This window comes from Phymastichus coffea, unplaced genomic scaffold (assembly GCF_024137745.1).
Source record: "Phymastichus coffea isolate CEN01 unplaced genomic scaffold, Cenicafe_Pcof_1.1 PCOF00082, whole genome shotgun sequence".
In the NCBI taxonomy this organism is placed as follows: domain Eukaryota; kingdom Metazoa; phylum Arthropoda; class Insecta; order Hymenoptera; family Eulophidae; genus Phymastichus; species Phymastichus coffea.
Genome location: NW_026706893.1, coordinates 552,977 through 572,969, shown reverse-complemented (window position 1 = coordinate 572,969; position 19,993 = coordinate 552,977). Strand labels below are relative to the sequence as shown.

At 37.7% G+C, this 19,993-nt stretch overlaps 1 protein-coding gene across 2 annotated transcripts in view; it reads right to left on the bottom strand.

Moving 5' to 3' along the window:
* LOC131668661 (alpha-mannosidase 2) overlaps nt 1-19,993 on the bottom strand; it is a 141,686-nt gene that overhangs the window by 88,767 nt on the left and 32,926 nt on the right. For both annotated transcript variants that reach the window (XM_058943018.1, XM_058943017.1), the window contains one exon: nt 15,880-16,373. In XM_058943018.1, the coding sequence (XP_058799001.1) occupies nt 15,880-16,164 (285 nt within the window). In that variant the 5' untranslated portion in view covers nt 16,165-16,373. The remainder of the gene's footprint in view (nt 1-15,879; nt 16,374-19,993) is intronic.

The window sequence follows — 19,993 nt, the reverse complement described above, 5'->3', positions numbered from 1 at the left end:
CTTTGTGAGCGTGATAATGCGAAAGTCACGTAAAGGCTTTCTCGTATTTGGATCATTTCACCGATGCGGTCTGGGTTAGCCGCGAAATTACACGCGATACCAGATTCGCCGAGGTAGTATGAAGAGACGAGAGGAGCGAGCCGCGACGGATATGAATTTCCGGCGAGGTTTGCTTAGGCAAATTGCGAAACGCCAAGACGTCGCGGAGCCATGGAGTAAGGGAAGAGCACGCGGCTGAATAATGAGATACGAAAAGAAACCGACGAAAGAGGGGACCTGCTCTAAAGGCCACGAAAGGAGCCCGTGCTGAATTAAATGTCTTTGAATTGGCAAGGGAGAGAGATCTACCTTCTCTGTTTTTCTTTCGTGGAGATTTTGCCCCGTTACATTTTCGGCCCTTTTATTTTTTCTAAACTACGGAAAATTGAGTTGGACAGTTTCGTTAGATTATGTCAGCTGCTTGATAACCTGTTTGAATATTTAAGATGTTTTAAATTGTGGCTTAATTACTTGAAAATCAGCGAAGAGATTAATCCACAGTTAAAAGAAGAATCCTTCTTCAAACTTGAGTTCCAATTTGTTTATAAAGAATTGTTTTTATTAAACAATTCGATAAATAATTGAACTATTAAAATTGATTGTAAAATCAACGAATTTTGTAATAAAAAAATACCACCCCACAGCACTTCAAAATTACTCGATAGGCTCTCATGAAAATTCAGCTGTGGATAGCATGCGTTTAATTAATTCGGTTAATCACCCGTGAAATAATTAAAAGCTTTGATCAATTTCGAGCCACTCAAAAATTTTTCCTTCGGTTAACGCTCTACTCAACTCATACATGGCAAAATCACTTAATTAATCAAGCGTGCACACGCTCGCGAGGCCACTTGACGAACATAGTTTTCCAGTTGGCGTTGCTGTGAGTTCTCTCTGCCTCCCAATTAAAAGTAATTTCTGTAAACCTTGCTAACTCGTACTTCGACATTTATCTCGCGCACGAGCGAACCGAAGCCTACAAACAACGGACCGAAACAAAGGCTCGCTTCGAATTATTTATCGTACTCGGTTTTATGTTTCTTTCAGCGTATCATCAGTCTTTTGAGCACGTACACTTTCTGAATGGGGATCCGCACGACCGGTACTTAGCTCACTATAGTAAATGGGGCCGTTGGGCTACGGTGGGTGGGCGAGACGCCAAGTGACTCGGTTGTGTGACAATTATTAGTCAAGTTCAAGAGTGTACCAACCATCAGCGATATTATACTGTCTCTAGCTGTACCCCTCGGAAAATATTGATAAGCCGCTCGCGGCGCGCCAAACTGGGCTAAAGTCATTTGTCTTGCAAAAACTTATACCGACACCGCTCGCTTTGCGTAATAAGTGAGTTATGACCAGTTGATTTTTCATTACTCACTCCTGAGCCGAGCAAACGAGCGCTTGTTTGAATTCTTAATTTCTCTTTCTTCTTAATTTCTTGAGTTTTTCTCGTAATTGAGAAGAATTAGGGATGGAAATGAGCTTCACAAATATTGGACTTAATTAATTGGAAATAAATTGCATCAAGCGAGGAAAAAATTTAATTCTAGAGAGAAAATTGGATGTTAATTGGATATACATTTTCAAATAAGTTGTAATTGAAACGTGCGACGAGGGGCGGGGAGGGGAAAAATAAGTGTAGTCGATTTTTCCGGCCTCGACCGCCGCCAGCGGCACAGTCAGCCGACGTATGCAGCTTTTATTTTGTTTTGGGCGCCAGCTACCGTGTCCTCGCGTTAGGAGGGCAGGTAGCGCTGCAGCATCGACTGTCGTGTTCCTGGTCGCTGTAGTTGTCGGGTGGTTCCCCTGCTGTCTCCTTCCTCGTCGTCGTCGTACGTTGATCTCGCGCAATCGCCTATAGGAGATGAGAAAGAAAGGGAGCGCGAAGTCCTAGACTGAATCGTTCGAGAGAAAGGGGACAACGGGGCATTTAGCCACCCACAGCTGCGGCTCGACGGCTAGTCAGAATGTCGGGGCATGAGGCTCTTGTCTCAGGAGCGGGAACATTGGAGCGGCGTCGCAGGACGCCTCGTTGACAGTCCAATAGGCAGGAGAGGGATCCAAATCAACCGGTTACGTGGCTTGTGAAGCGAGTGTCGCAATAGCAAATAATTAATAATACTTATACTCCCGGGTCAGCCCAAGGTCAGTCGTTCACGATGGTCTATCTAATCTAACCTGGTAGGGGCGCGAGTGGTGCACCATGACGCAACTTCGACTTGAGTTGACGTCGGTTGATGCGGACGTTCTCGGAGATAACGAGGCGATTACGCAACGTCAGACTATTTATTTCACTGCTGTTGCTGTGGCTGCTGCTCGTTGCTGTTGCTACTGCGGCTTGCTGTGGCTGCTACTTGCTGCTGCTGCTATTGCTGCTCGCTTGTTGCTCGTTGCTTGCTGCTCTGCTCTGCTTGTTGCTCGTTCTGCTTGCTGCTTGCTCTGCTTGCTACTGCTTCCTGTTTGCTGCTGCTGCTATTGCTGCTCGCTTGTTGCTCGTTGCTTGCTGTTCTGCTCTGCTTGTTGCTTGTTCTGCTTGCTGCTTGCACTGCTTGCTGCTTGTTCTGCTTGCTACTGCTTCCTGCTTGCTGCTTTGTTACTCACTCGCGTTTTTAGCTACTACTGGTTTCTCCTCGCTTACCTCCCCTTAGAAATCGCGCGATTGGTCAGTTTGTTGCTAAGCCGGATGTCAGTGCCGTATATTTTGTTAATTATTGCCCCTGTAATTTCGCTATTGGCTGAGTCTTGGCGCCTAATTTCCTTACTGGTTGTACTGATAGCGTCGGTTTTATTTTATTTGTCGAACTACCCCTAAGCTGTTACCGATTGGCTAATCCGTTAGCGTCATTGTCGCCTATCCTTGTGTAACAGCCGCCCGTTAGTCCTACCGATTCCCCTCGCTCGCGTCCGATCGGTCTCGTATCGGTTGTCTCGCTCGCTCTCACGCGCTCAGTTGCCCTTACTTTGGTCTAGCTAGGTCTGTTCTAGTTAGACGGCGGCTTGAGATCAGCTGATCCCGGCTGGAATCTTTATGGACGTCCAGCTTCCTGGGGGAGTGTCGGTCCGAGTCGTGAGTGCGCGAGGGGTTGTACGCGGGCGTAAGGATCGTGCGCATCGGATTGGTAGACCTTGAGGGATATAAAATCGCAAGATCTCGGACATGTACGGGTGGGCTTATGCGGCAACAGCTGTTCGGTCGCGTGTTTCAATCGGAAACGGGGATGGAAACGTAAGGTAAGATAGTTTTTCCGTGATGACGCATCATCACAAACGAAATTATAAATTTAAGTGAATACGAGTACTTTGAATTTCCAGCTTGCCAAACGCTCACTTTACAGTCAATGATTATGCATGAATGATTTCAATTCAATTATTGTATTCAGCATTTCGTGTTGATGTAAAATGGCATTAAAAACTTGTCAATCGAACTGGACAATTCGCGAGACATCTCAGCGTTTTTTCCAAATAAAAATAATAACGAGACTTTTCAAGTTTTACAAGCCATCAAAAGGGTCTGAAATATGCCGTGCAAGCCAAACTTTCCAAATTGGATTTCACTTCCAGGAAAGCAACACGGCACCTAGAAAACGCGCGCGATACTCGCAGACAGTAAGAGGTAAAAGTCCTGGATCGTTCTCGTCGCACTACGACTCATCGATAATCGATTAGAACCAAAGTTGAAGAGTTTCTCCTTCCGCGCAAAAAAGGACTACCACCGCAACGTTATGAGATACCATTTGTAACTCGTCCTCTTATCGACCTCGTTTCCTCAACCAATAATGCTTTTATCTTTTAACTGTTTCTCTCTTTTGCAACTTTATGCCTATAATAACTGTATTATTTTATTAGGCGATATTGTGATATTTATCATTTGAGTTTCGACTGAAATTGCCGATTTCATGTACCGAATCGGCGCTCAAAATATCATAACTTTCAGAGCGTGTAATAGCAGACGCAACTAAGAAAAAAAATCTTGAATAAAGTCATTCCCATCAATGGGGTAGTATCGATACGTCTTTTATTATTACATCCTTGACCTCTTATCCAAAAAAAACCCAATCCGAAAACCCATCATATCAAAATGTCCAAAAGAGATCGAAGTACGAGCTGCAGAGAAAAAAACGAGGGGTAGAAGTAATCTGCGTTTATCGTGTTTCCCTCGGAACAGCTTTTCCGAATTTTCCAGCAACTAGGCTAGTTTTCGGTTAACCGCATAGTCGAGCATCGCGTGCGCGCGCGCGCAAGTTCCGACATTACTAAAGAAAGAGAGAGAGAGAGAGGAAGGGAGAGAGAGAGTGGGACGTGAGACACAGAGAATGAGAGAAAGAAATAGAGATAGAGAGTTCGAACGACGACACGGTCGAAATTGCCCTGTCCCTTCTGCCGCCCAACGATCGTCGAGCTATTGCTGATGCAGCGACTGCTAGACGACGATGAACGACCACGTAAATCGTCGCGACTATTTTTTCTGTTTTTATGCTTCGATCTGTGATTTTTTCTTGGTTTGTGATAGTATCAACTTTTTACCGCGTGCCATATAGATAGAAGTGCGCCGACTGACTGTGATGTTTTCTCTATGGATATGAAGTTTTCCATAGAGAGGCGAAAATTACTACATGAATTTATTTCTCTCGTTCGCGTCAACAATTGCCAATAGCTTTTAATTGAAGCGGTGAAGGCGTCCTCTAATTTAAAAATGAATGGTATAGTTTCAAGGTAACTTGCGGATCGAGGAGAGAATATAATGGAAAGACGAATGAAGTGGCAGGAAATGAAGCGTAAAAGTCAAAGGTGAAAATCCATCAGATCGGATCGATAGCCTTGGGGGAACGAAGGCTAGGGTAAATAGCACAATTTATCAAGCGGAGTGTTGCGGTCGCCTAAACGAATTCCGAGGTTGAACGACATAATTATTCGCGCGGCTGTTTGGCAATTTCTCGAGCGGCTCCCAAGTTTTCCAGCACGTCGACGACGACGAGCTTTGGTTTCGCTCTCGTGTAATTTGGTTGGAGCTTTGGCTGCTCTCTTGCCCCATTGACTCCTGGGGAATTGGCACTGATGTTTTGGGACTCCCTGGCTTCGTTGGATTTGTCCCGACTCGCCCGCACTCTTGCCAAATCGATGCTCGCGCCATCTCCTGCGCTATAAATATTACACTGCTTCCTGGCGCGCGCGCACACATAAAAAAACGCGAGCATATCAAATAAATGCTCTTTTTGTATCGATGCATCACTAACACGTGTATATCGTTTTGTTTACTGTTGTGTTACTATAGTGAAACAGAAATTTTTTGATAAAAATATATATTTCAATCAATATTACAGACATAAAGATATAATGGTTTGAGAATAATTCTCCCTTTTTTTCTATTTTATATATATTTTTGTAACTATCATGAATAATTTTTTATTTAGGTTTTATTCGACACAACACGCAACTATTTATTATGCAATAACTATCGTTAACACTAGTTGAAGAATTATTATAACGGTACTTATTCTGTGATTGCTGTGCAAAAATTGTAATGTATCTTTGGTCAAGGATCGCGGTCGAGAGCCATATATAGGAGGGTCGGCACAAAGTGGCCACGACCTAGCTGACCGCGACACTATATACAGTAAGATGACTATCCGAACTCCGTTAAAAGTCATTCGTACTATTCTTACAATTCTCTTATGACTAAATCAAAAGTCTAGCTTCCTATCTATATATCATGAGGAAAAAGTTTCAATTCGATCAATGCCATTTTATAAAAGTTGTGAAAAACAAATTTTAAGTGTTTCGGTATTTCCGTAAGAATCTTCGGATTTTTCTAACGATAGTATTACACGATCAACGTTTTTATTATATTACGTATAATGCATCAAAAAGACTTTTAATTTTATTGATACATACGTATTATCTTCATCTTCGAGCGTATGAAAGAACTTAGCGGGAAATCGACGAAATTTGATCAGAAAAAATTATTTTGCAACTATTCGTAATTAGCAAGGGTAGCAAAACTCATTCATAGTTCCGCGTAATGAAGTACTTGTTAATAAAACAATTTTAAGAATTATTTTTACGGAAAAGAATGTGTTGAATTATTAATAAAACTGACACGCAATTTTTCTATCCAATCAAAATAACATTATCAAAATCATTCGTTGAAGAAATAAACAATAGTTTTCATTGCAACGATTTACGTAGCTGAAAAATCAGCCATGGTAATATAGATCCGTACTTCTGTGGGACAATACACTCTCAATTCAGAAAATTACGCTCTTACAAAAGTTGTACTAAAGGAATGGATTATTTTCTTAAATAATCGTCAATGTCAATCATCCCTTAGAAAAATTGTATAAGATTTGTACGAACGATTTAACACATTCATTTCTGTAAAAACTGAATTAAAATACTAGGCAGATTCCATTTCTACAATTTGAGGAGTATTCAAGTTTGAAAGTTTTTATTAACAAAAATTAAATTAATTGGAACTAATGAGTTTCGCTACCTTTACTAATCACACGTAATTTATCTATATTTTTTTCAGATCAATTTCCATTCAAATCAATTTACGAATATTTTAGTTCATAATGATAATCTTTAATTGTTTTTTATAAAAATTGCTGATTTGTTCAACTTTATAGGTGTGATTTATATTTGCTGTTAGAAAACAAATCCTTATAAATAAAATACATTAGATATCAACGAAGTCGAATATTAGTAGAAGAAATTTAGACAGGCGTCTGTCAAATAAGTCCAGCGAGTCTTGTTTTTCTCTTTCATTCTCACGGTTGATCCTTGCTACACAGTAATTTAACATTTCAGAAACTCGCTGCATCGCTGGTTCCCCGGGTACACGTATATAACATTAATTTTTTTTACGTTTGAAAGTCACCATTTTTCTTAATTGATAAGAACCAACAAATAACAAATAATGAAATGTCAATACTGATACATCAACTATGATATAATACTAACATTCTTTATTCGACCTTTGTTAACTATTGTCAATATTAAGAGAAATTTTTGTCTTTCCCCCTTTTATAAAAAAGTGATGGATGCCATGTTGAAGCATTTAATTCGTAATCTCACGGGCCGAGTATTGGCTGAAATTTGCTCACGTGATATACTGTTATGCGGCTGTTACATAAAAATATTGTCAGCAGTGTTATTATTTTAATACTAATTTTATAAACCTATTAGCACCGAGTAAATCGTTTCATAAAACCAAGAAGTTGTTCTTTAAAATTTTTTAAATTATTTTTTATTACTAATCGATAATCTGGTTTTTGAATGCGTAATGAAAAATTAGATAATTAATTAATTAATTAATTAGATTGAAATGTAATGTCGCAATACTTAAAGAGTAGAATAAATGTTTAATAATAACACAGGCCGACAACATTTCAAATTGGAAAACACTCAGACACGTGACTAGGTATACTCGAAGGCTTTTGATGCGCTGAATCCAAATCTGACGTCATAATTCGTTCATCACCTCTGGTTCTCGAGATATCCTAACCTAAAAGTGCCAAAAACATTGTTTTTGGCTATCTTTGAGGTTACGTCACACCTTGGATAAATTTTTTTTCTCTATACCGGAAATACCACCTTAAAGTGTGACTCTTACTCTTTAAAATCCTCTTTCCAGACCTCGAAAATCTTTTTTTTTTCACCAAAATATCGTTGTTTGAAGTTTTGTATTTTAGTGATTTCGAGAAAATTGAGGTTGTGAGGGTCAAGGGTTATTGCTGTACAGATTACAGAATCTGTGGGTTAAGGAAATTGGGCTGTAAGGGTCCGGGGTTATTGAAATGCAGGTTATAGAGCTCGTGAATGGAGGAAATTGGGTTGTAAGTGTTCAGGGTTATTGCTGTGCAAATTACAGGGCTCGTAGGTAAAGAAAATCGGGTTGTAAGGGTGCAGTGTTACTGACAGTGGAATATATATGGATCACATGCATCCAAGTTCAGTTTTCTCAGTTTCAAAAAAGATTGAGTAAGAACTCCTGGCATTTGAAGTCACTCTCGAAATCCCTAAAATACAAAACTTCAAATAACGATATCTCGGTGAAAAAAAAGATTTTTTAAGTCTGGAAAGAGGATTTTAAAGAGTGAGAATTATACTTTCAATCCTTTGGAGAAAAAAATTTATCCAAGGTGTGACGTAACCTCAAAGATAGCCAAAAACAGTATTTTTGACACGTTTAGGTGAGGATATCCGAGAACCAGAAGTGATGGACGAATTCTGACATCAGATTTAGATTCAGCGCATCAAAAGCTTTCGGATACACCTAGTCACGTGTCTGGGTTTTTTTGGCAGTCGGCCTGTGTAATTTTTCTGCTTTGGTACATGTTGTGTAAAAAAATTAAAAAATCCGCCTTTATAAAATATTAAATATGTTAATTAATATAACTAAAAATGAAAAAGAAGATAAGAGGGCGCGAAGCGCGTTTAACGTCACTAATTAATTTAAATTCTTGATTCTTCAAAAAAAACAAACAACGTGAGAACTTTCCACCGCTGTTCTCTTAGTATGGCATGCAACTTTAGCAATTAAACTTCCAATAGAAATTGATTGTTGCACTTTGAAGAGATGATGTTTTCTTTTACGCATTAAATCGAACTTCTAATTTTCCAATTTAGATAACATTTCATTCGACTAGTGCAAAATAATTTTGTTTACATTATGGATTACCTATATATATTTATAGTGATACAAATAGATCATTATAAATATACAAATTTATTGCATTTGTTATTTGGAAAAATGTGGTATATTTGATAAGTAGACAATTTTAGAAAGAGAAAATAAATCACATTTTTAAGTTATACTAATATATAACAATTTTACGATATTACTCTCTTATACTGTAGAAAAAATAATTCATAGATTATATATTAAAAAGCTATTTTTACACCGAATGAACAAAATTACATATATCAAATAAGTTTTTCCGCTAGTCACGTTTTAAAATATTATTTTCCCAGAATACTCAAATTACTTTGAAATATTTGCATCTAAAATCCGTGTACAGCAAAGGAAATCTTTTCCCTCCCAACACAACATACCTTTTATAAATGATAAAAACCAAAAGAGTAGGAATAAAAATTTTACTATTATGTACATATTTTTCAATGTACAACATAATAAAATTATTTGTTTATTTTGTTGGATACGATATCTTTTTTAATGTACTTATTGATTACATCAAACAATACTGTTAGAAAACGTAAAAAATAATTATCTATCTTATTCTTGATAATAATCTAGAGATATAAATCGTGAAATTAATACAATACAGACAAGTAGATTTATCGTACTTAATGATGAATACTACAGAAAAGTATAGAACGTTCTGAACTTAACTTTTTACAAATGAGTAAAGTACTTCGAACATTACTTTGACATTAAGAAATTATAATTATTATGTTCGAGAGGATGCTTCGTTTGAAACAAATTCAATTTATAACTACTAAGTCTAAAATAAAAGTCATAAAACTACTCATTGGACCCGTGGCTAATGAAATCAACCACGCAACTACATCATATTAATGTAAACGACGAATTGATTCTCAAAACATGTTCGTTTGTGATATATAAATGTTTTTTCCACTATGCATATCAAAATAAATGTAGCTGTAATTTAAAGTATTCAAATCTTTTATTACATAACAATTGAATTCTTTCATTTACTGATCATCTTATTTAAGAATTCTAATGTAGATCGTTAATATAGACGTCAAGAATTCATTAGAAATAAAAACACTCGATGATTTTGAAAATTAAGCTTCATCTGAATTGTTATTTTGTTAAAATGAAATACTGTTTATTCAATTCCGTTTAGCCATACGTTGTTTATAATTGTATTCAATTACATATTTAGATACTCCTTTTACAAGACAAAATATAATGCGAATACATATGGGGCTTATAAAATTATAAAATACGCACCTATCACGATTTTCATGCTTTTATTAACGATAGGATTAAGTTTTTTAGTAAATGGTGTTGCGTTCAGTTGTAAATTATACATCCCTAGTCAATTTTCAATTATATTAGTGTTTTATATGTGTTATATACAACTTTTTATGAAGAGCCGACAATTTTTTGCCGACAGAAGTTTGAGAGCACTTGTGCGGAGAGTGCATTGGTTTTTAAGACGTTTAATGTGGCTTTTTTAAAACAGCTTGTTGTCAAATAGTAGTCTTAACATTTTTATTTTTTCAACTACTTTAATGAATTTGTCCTTAATTTGGAGCTGGAAATCTATATTTTTATTGTTTTTTGGTGAAAAAATAATTGCCTCTGTTGTGGTTTCGGAGAATTTAAAACCATATGTATTAGAGATTTGACTCAGTCTATCCAGTACCTTTTGAAGTAGTTTTTAAGAAGTTGCAAATTTTTTTCCTTTTATGAACAGCGTGAAATGGTCAGTGAAGAAAGCTTGTTGAATAAGTGCCTTTATGTAAGTGTCTATTTCGTTAATTACAATTAGAAATAATGTTACACGGATAATTGATCCTTGAAGAGCTCCGTTATCTATTAATGTTACAGAAGCTTAAATCGGTCACACTTTCCTTGCCGTTGGCTGCATTAATACGTGTTGGTGAACCATCATTAAGTTGTATGAGATTATGGTTGAATACAATTCCTCTATTACTTGACCTCTGTTATCGTGTTTATTAGATCACTAAAGTGGACTATGGCTGTTGAAATCACCTACTAGGAAAGAGGGTTTTGAAATTGGTTGGATTAGCATGTCAAGTTTGTCTATATCAATCGGTTCTTTGTTACTCAGATTAATGTTGCGAATCAAAAGAACTTCATTGTTCATGTATACTTTGACAGCTACTACTAATAATCGTGTGTCTAACTTTGTTTCTTCGCTCTAAATATTTTTGTTGGTAAAAATGCATACTCCACCGCTTACCTTCGTACAATTTGTTCTTTTGTTTCGAAGTTAAAGTTTTTAAGTACAGCTGTATGATTTGTTTTTTAATTAGTCTCTTGTATGCAGATGATATTTGGATCTTTTGCTTTAATAACTTGTGAAAATTCGTAATTGTTGTACAATCCGTTCAAATTCCATTATAATAAATTCGCCATTTTAATTTTGCATGTAATCCGTGTCGATTTATTCGGAGTGGAGTGCTGTGAATTATTTTCAGTGTTATTGCAGACAGTAAATTTATTAATTAAGCGAGTGCATCGTGATTTAATACAAGTATCTCTGACGTTTGGGTAAACGTCTTCAATAATGAAATTCAATCAACTTCTCGATATCATCTGTATATTCTAATTCTATATCTGTAGGGTTTTTAACTCTTTTTGTATTTTTCGAGTAGACTTTTAAATTTCGTATAGTTCTATAGCGTATTGCCTTGATTTAGTCTTTAATTGAGATTAATTTTGTATCTAATTCGTCGATTTCAGTAAGTTCAATAATTTTTCTATTGCTTGTAGGCTTAGTTTTATTAATAATAACTTTTTTAAATGTTTTACTGTTAGAGCTTTTGGTTGGTACAACTTGGAATTCACGTTGGCCAGCTGAATCAATTTCGGCTTGCGTTTCATTTGCACTGCTTACCGAAGAAGGTGCGGGTATTTTATTTCCATCGGAAGATTTTTCTACCTTTTTTCTACCTTGTAGGGACTCATTGAGAGAGAATCGTTTGCGATAATATGTAGTGCTTATTCATCATTTATATTTCTGAAATGTATATTTTCTGTTGTAGTATTAGCTTGGCTGCTTGTATTTATACAGTTTTTCGCTATATGGCCCTCGGTTTACAGAGAAAACATTTAATCACATCTATAATTGCGTAAATGAAGTAGTTTAATCTTTCGTAGATCAACTTGTAAATTTCTGGAATTTTTTTAATGTCATCGGGATTAATATAGACTTGACGTCGAAAGCTGTTTACGTGTTTATAATTGTTCTTGTTAATATCGCTTTGGTATAGTTTACTAGAGACTTATCTTGACATTCAAATCATCTAGGATAGTTTCGAATACATAGGAAGGAATGAAACATTTGAGAACGTTACTTTTTTCAAATTTGATACAAGGTCTGATAGATACTTGTTTTTGTTCGATTACTGGATACTCCTGTTTGATTGTAATCTCTTTAACCAGTTCTGGTTTCGTCAAGTATATACAAAAGCGATTGTTTAATATTCTTGAAGCAAAGAGAATGTTTTTTGATTGAACAATTTCACCTGCAGCACACGTTTAGTTGACTAAAGTTAGGTCTTCTACGTAGTATAATATGATGGCTCGCATTTAGGGTAGAGATTTTTCTGTGTAGTGGTCGAGTAACTTGAATTGATAGGATCGTTAGCTGTAAAGTCACCACCCGTGGGAAGGCTTAATTTTGCAAAACACCCAATATGCGGCACTGTTCTTTCGCGGCTTTGGTAGGTATACAGGGTCAGACCCTACAACGTTAATTGCGTAGATACTTTTCGACTGTCAATACTAGATGAGTGGGTGTAAACACGCCTACACTTGTTGATAGATCGAAGACTGAAATCACTTTATTATATTGTAAATTAAAAAATATGTTTATAACAGCAAGATTACAGAATTTACTCGCCTAATTTATACTTGTAAAAGGTACGTGCGCGACCGCGAGTGTGTGTGCGCGCGCGTGTGTGTGTATGTGTATGTATGTATGTGTGTGTGTAAAGGATGAGATAATAACATTAATTTCGATTCCGTAACAGACATCAATTAATAATGAACTAAAATAATTCTTACTTTTAAAAAATGGTCCTTTTGGGTTTTTTATTTTTTTAGAGAAGTTATTTACAATTATTTTTTTAATATTGAAGCGTAAATAAGTAAGATTAATAACCAGGTTTTCGAAATATTCTGAGGGATAATTTATTATGGTGTATTTGATGTATGAATACAGGTATCAAGACATTAGCTAAGTTAGAATTATCTACATTTATATTATTTCATTCTATTTAAATGTTATTAAGAATCTATAGTTGAGTCAGAGTAGCATTCGCAAGCTAACAATCTATTTACGGCTGGAGAACGGATTTTCGATCGAAAAGCTCATAAACTGCGAAAGCTTCAATTATCCGCGTGTACATCATCGGCAGCAGCATTAGTAGACAGCACAAAAGCCAAGCCATCGGCTGATACACCTGCAAATTATCAGTTAAGCGGGCCAAAGAGGAGACAGCAGCAGCGAGAGTTTACTTGGCCAGCTAATAACTTGGAGATGTGCGTGAGTTGGTTTGAGCGAGATAAGCTCGCTCCTCCCTCGGTTCGTCCAGTAAACTTGACAAATCGGACTAACGGGACTAATCGTCTCATAAGCGACATTCTCGCTGGACCTTCGCCAATTGAAGATTTATCCTCGGCCATTGTCTCGCGAGATCCGCTCGCTTTCGCCCCGTGAGGCACATTACCCTCTTCGCTTTTCCCTACACTTTGGTCTCTGTGGGCCTCGCTATATAACACCTTTTTGTTTTTGTTCACAACAACACTTCAAAGCTTGTTGATTTGTTAAACGTTCGCCTGCTCCTCTACTGTAGTATTGCATGTAGTTATTGCATGACATATAGTTTACGTCTCACTGACTATATTCAAATATATATTTTTCTGATTTATAATCAAGTGATAATAACTTCATCCCGTACGTTATTTATTAAAATAATTCCTAGTATTCAATTTTCAAAATTAATTATTGTTGAGAAAGTGAAGCTATAATCGGAGTAAAATCTATTGATACATATCGCCGGTAAACTCCAATAATTGTATAATTTCATTTAATTTCACCCAGATGTATCGTTTGCTTTCTCTCTGATACAAAATTAATTTTGGAATTCTAAGTAGTACATTTAAAATAAATTAATGTCTCGGTTCGATTTTAATATAAGACCAAATTTTAATATTATTTCATTGACCAGAAGTAACCCTTCTGATCTCGTCGAGTTTCCGCAGACGAAAACTCTGATAGATTTCTTACCACTCGACTCTTTCTATCAGAAGCCGGAAAGCCATACAGAAACCACAGAGAGAGAGTGAGAGAGAGAGAGAGAGATAGAATATATAAAGCCAACATCCCTTTAAGAACTGCAAAAAGCAAAATCTCGAAGGAAGGATGGTAACAATGTGTATAACCCGAAGCGAAAGATAAGAAAGTGTGGAATAGGTCGAATACAGCCAGTATCCCACGATAAGAAGAAGAGGACGAAAAAAAAGAAGTGGAAAAAAGCGACGTGGACGTAGATTGAAGAAGAAAGCGTTGCCCGCCAGTCGGGCCTTAATCGCTCTCGCGAAGCGGAATAATCCAGCTTGCGCGCCGCCGAGAAAAAAGCTTGAAAGCTCACCGTGATGGATAATTTGGCCGGTACGGCACAGAGGCTCGCTCGCGCTCACGGCGATGCATTAACCTTCGCCGATGACGCCGTGGAATTAGGGATTCCGTTTTATGAGGCGCCCTGGCCTCTGCTTTCGAGCCGCCACTATGTAAGCTTTATACTATCCCCCGATGTAATATATTGAAAGAGGCAGCTTCTACCGAGACTAAGGGACCATGCACCGCGAATCGACTGCTAGCGTACAGCGTATCAAAAGCTTGGTATAACAAATTTGAAACGTTCGACTTCCTTTGAAAAAAAAAACGAATTAAGGTTAATAACCGAACGTTATTTCTAATTAAGTCCGCAAACGCCATCACAAATTTCATTTGCGCTAATTAGCTTGAGTAACTGTAGCGAGGATCGTGCAAAATTGTCAATATCTTCCCGCTGATTCATTGAGCAGTCAAAAGGTAATGAAGTGTAAATTACAAGGGTACCACAACCGTCAAAGTGATACATTTCAATACCTACGGCTCAAAAGATAAATTGGAAAGTACTTACTTACGTATTGATGTATTGATATTGTACAATAAATTAAATTGAGTTATAAGCACACCTTGTGATGTACGTGAACTTGACTCAGCACTTTTGGATTAAGGTATGTCTTGGAGAAATTATTGAATTGTGCGTAGCATTCATCGCATAAGTGCTCGCTTGCACTCAAATAGTATGCTGATTCGACAGATTACTATTTCAAGAAGACTTTATATCATAGAAGCAATTTCCCAGCAAATTTTATTGGATTTTGCAGAACTGCTTCGAGTATTTCATCTAGATATGAACTACCATCAACTAACCATGATGTAGGCGTGAGATATTACGATAATGTTCCATTCATGAATTTACATTACTTAGTAGATTGGTGGTATCATTACATTAATAACAAATTAGCCGTTAATTGCTTATATACAGAGTAACAAACGCTAGATTTTCTACTTAATTAAATATGTAATCCAAGTGCTCAAAGCAAATGTAGTTCGTACAAACCGTTATTACAATCCTACAACGTTCTCCCCGGACTAATACAAAGTTTCTCTGAACATGAATCAAACTTGCATAATAAACATGGACCATATTCTATCAATTAACCAGACTATTAGGAATATTCGTGTCTCCAAAATTGAACAATGGAATTATAGACTGCCAGAGTGGATTAATCTTTGTTACATAAAATTTTTTTTCTTACTTATTGATAAAGATTTTCCGCTGACCAATTGGAAAATAAAAAAAAATCTTTTATCAACCGAAGTATATAAATTAAAATCGGCACAAAGAACTTAAAACTACTATAAAATAGCTATCGAGTGTTATCGCAATCAAACAGTAAAATTGAAACCATCAATCGAAAACTCATCAGTGTAAAAAACTCAGTAATAAAACTGTGAGAAAATGTCCTTCTTTCTATGCCTTGTCAATAAAAATAGCAAATTGATGTAATAGAAAAAATATCGAATGAACGGTAATAATGATTACCTGAAAGTCGAACTTCTCAAATTCGGCCTGAGCGTCGATATCCGTATCCCTGGGAGCGATGTGAGGACAAGTATCCGGTGCAACTTGTCCATCCGGGGGTTCGCTATAATCCGGCAAGGCGGAGGTAAGCACACGCTCGAATGGTGCAACCTCGGCGATGATGCCAGCCGAGCCACCGGGTGAGTTTTGCGTTTGACTCACGTAGTAGAGGCAAAGCAACACCGATAGCAGGATCGCGCACAGCACGAGCATGCGGCCCGAGCCGCGTCTCAGCAGTTTGTACATCTTGTCGAGCGTTGCGCTGCCCAGTTTTGCCAGTGTTGGATTCACGCTATGTATTGACGTAGGCGTGTATGTGCGTCGTACTTTCGGCTTTAGCGCTGCCTCATGTTACGAGCCACGCGGGCCCAGGCTTTGTCTCTTCCTGCTGCACTTTCACGACCTGCCGTCGTCCGTCGACTTCATCAGGCGACCCTTCTACTTAGATGGTCTCTCTGTAACACGAGATATCCTTTCATTATTTTAGAGTTCCAGCGGGAAGTACTAATTTAACTTTGAGTGTGTATTTACAAGCAAGCAATTAATCGTATATTTGTATAGTTTTGAAAAATTGCTAACTTCAGATTCATATTCACTTATAAAATTTAGCGGCAAAATGAAATTGAAAAATTAATTATCAATCACTCACGTTGTGACAAGGACAATAAAACTTCTAACTGTAATTGAGGTATTATAACGATAAGTTATCTTGATAGATCTGTAGTTAGTTTACTATTCTCAACAATCGCTTTTCTATTAAACTTGTTTTGTAAATCTACTACGATAACGGACTAAAGCTCACGCTCTGGTAGGCTTGTTTTTTAAACAAAGTCAGAAATTTATTGAAACTATTCGTTGTTTTGATCTAATATTTTAAATTATATAAAATGAGTGAATGCTTCCCTGATTCACTCTTTCATATATTGAACAACTGTAAGCTAAAGTTAATTAATGAAAAAAAAAATAACACCAGAGGTGAATGCATAGACGCCAATGTGTACTCGTAATAATGACATTTAGGATACTCAAGGCGGTTTCGCTTGAGCAAGCTTCATCTATTAGAATGTATGCCACTGCGGCTGCAGCGACCTATGCATTATGAAGGCTGCTCGGCTTATCCAACTTGATTAAATGTCCACGAAAATTATGACTGACGGTTTCGATTCGGAAGTATCCTATTAGGCTTTGCTTAAACGTCAAGTTATTCCTAGCTGTATACTAAGTTATGATATCCATTCCAGTAATAGTAGTTTTTATCATTTACGAGATAGAGTTAAATATATAAATAAATTTGTCGCACCGCAGGAAATGAAGCTGTCTATTTCCCGCGAATGGATTGAAAACATCGTTATCCAGTTGTAAAAATACACCGTGGAGAAGAAATTTGTAGTATTTGAGAAAATACAGCGTCCAATTTGAGAACCACAAATTTGATCGATATTATTACTCGAAATAGCAAGTAATGATTCCACGCAAAAGTCCAAATTCTATTAAAAATAAGCAAAGTCCAACTAATTAATCGTAGTATAATAGAGCAATGAATATATTAGATATGAAATAGACTTGACCGAGTAAGTGAAAATGTTGAATATTTGATGAGGCTACTCGTCTTTTGTTGCGCTTGATATTCTTATGAATCCGCGGTCCGGACAATTTTCAACTTTCACATTTCCGTTCGAGCAATAAAAATCCTTTCCGTTTGCAGAGCCATTTATTTTCATTATCATTTTTCATCCGCGTTATACTCTACTCCTCGAGGCGGCTACATCGTGTGGGAAGCGACAACGAGAGAAGACAGTTTCGCCTTGATTTTGCCTTGTGCACTGCACTGCTGGGCGACGCTCATGCGCCTGACTTTATCTCTTATTTTCCACCTTGCGCAACGCCAGCTGGCTCGTCCCTTGTCTTTTCTTCCGCTCTCATCTATATAGACGACGGGCGCCAGCTCACACGTACATGCAGCTTGCAAGCTCGCTCGCGCGCTTTCCGGAGATTGGATTTTAATTTAACATTAATGCGCGTGAAAACCAGTCATTTGAAAACCGCGCACGCCAGCATTCGAGATAGCAAAACTTGATTACCTGCAGCACGTTTGATTACGTCTCTCGTTGTTTTTTTATTCTCTCACTCTTCCTTTTTTCTTCGTTCAGAGCATGAATATTGAACGCTACCACGTCCAGGAGGTTCTGAATAATTTAGCGGCTCCGGTTCCGGGGGTGAGAATTTAAGCTTGTTTATATCGAGTGAGAATCGAGTTTAAATCTCGGCGCTGATTTGAATAAATTCATTTTAATCGAGTCCGCGCATAGCTTGACCCACTTCCAACGCAGTCAACTCAATAAAATGAACTTCTTTAGCTTCACCCTCGTTTGAATTTTCCAATAAGGGCCAGCTGCTACTTTTTTACGTCTTTGCCTTTCAAGTAAGAGCTATGAAGATCGGAGATCATGCTCTATTACAAAATCGAAAGTCGTTCTAATCGTAAAAAGGCATTTTAATTCTCGGATACCCGGCTGCCGCAAAAACAGAAATACATTCAGTGTGGAAAATTTTATTCAACCGTTAAATAAAATTGCATTTTTCATTTCTCATTTCTTTTCCCTTCAATCAAAGCCATTCACAACGAGAAATGTTCATTTAATCATGGAAAAACTTCGATTAGAGCTTGCACTATATAAAACTCGAGATTTGCCGGATTTTAAGTGAAGTGATTGCGCAGTCACCTCTCTCTTAGGGTCGACGTTATCTCTCAACCAGAGCTTTTCGTGACGACTCGCCGCTGCAGTATACATCACTCGGACTCGACAAGCTTGCTGCTGCATTTAGCTCGATTCACATCTCCTATATATCGAATTCGTGCCTAGCTACTATTAATCCAATCTTATTTTTCTTTGCATTAAAGTTCTTTCATATGCGTTCCTTTATTATTTTATTAAAAAGTAAATAAATCCATGTTCGTTTTAATGCATTTCCATCATTTCAACAGCCGTAAAAAAGTAGAGTACAAGCTAGAACCGCAATGAATAAAAAAAGCAACAAGTTTTCTACTGCTCGAAGGAAGGGTAATTATTATTAACAGTTCCCCGAAATTCTTATATCATTGCAAAATAACGAAATGATGCTCTATCACTTGGTTTGCTCCATCAACGTCGATCTCGCAACTCTTCTTTATTCAATGTCTTGACTTTTTTTCATAATTTGCTCTCTCTCTCGCGCGCTCGCAGAACGAACGTGTCGAGAGTACTTATTACGATTCGTTCGCGGCGTCTGAGTGGCATCTCAACTGGGCAGGGTGAGGAGAAAAAAGCTCTCGAAAGCTTCAGCTAGTAGTGGAAGACCGTTCTGCCCAATGAAGCTCGCTCTTACTCGACTCGCTACTCCTTAATTCGATTTCCGTTGTGCGCGAGCCGGCCTTAATTTTCAACCTGTACCCACGCGTTCGTGCAAAAAATTGTCCCGGATATATGCCTTCTGCCATCTTATTTACGTTGCGCCAATCAACAAAATGATTGGTATTACCCAAGGGCGCATTAAAGAACAGTTCTTCACTATTAAAGAACAGTTCTTTCCTTTATATGACGAAAACTAGAAAGGAAGCTAGTACTTAACAAGAAAGGTCCAGTCGTGATTACTGGTGCAATCGAAGAGTGCAAAGTCAATGATCGGGGAGGGCCAAGCGTTACGTTGACATAAGTCCGAAGAGCTTGAGTGAGTGAGTTTGTCAAATAGGAAGAAAGGAGAGTAGAGAAGTGAGCGGCATTAATCCGACATAGCAGCTGCTCTCGCAGAGATTAATTCGAAGCCGGAAAGTTTGGGCTAATGAGCCGGCGACCTAGGCCTCGCCCAAGCTCCTCGCGCGGCAGCACTCTAATGAGAATTTACAATTTGTCAGCAAGCGCGCCGCTACTCTTCGCTATAAAACTCTCAAGACGTTTGTACAAGCTCGAAAGGAGAATGCACAGCCGAGTGTATATACCGTGCGGTTCAACTACTGAGCGTGAGAGCGCCGTTTATTTTCGGCGAAACTCGACGACGACAACGACGACGACGACGACTCGAGGTCCGGTTTTTCAAG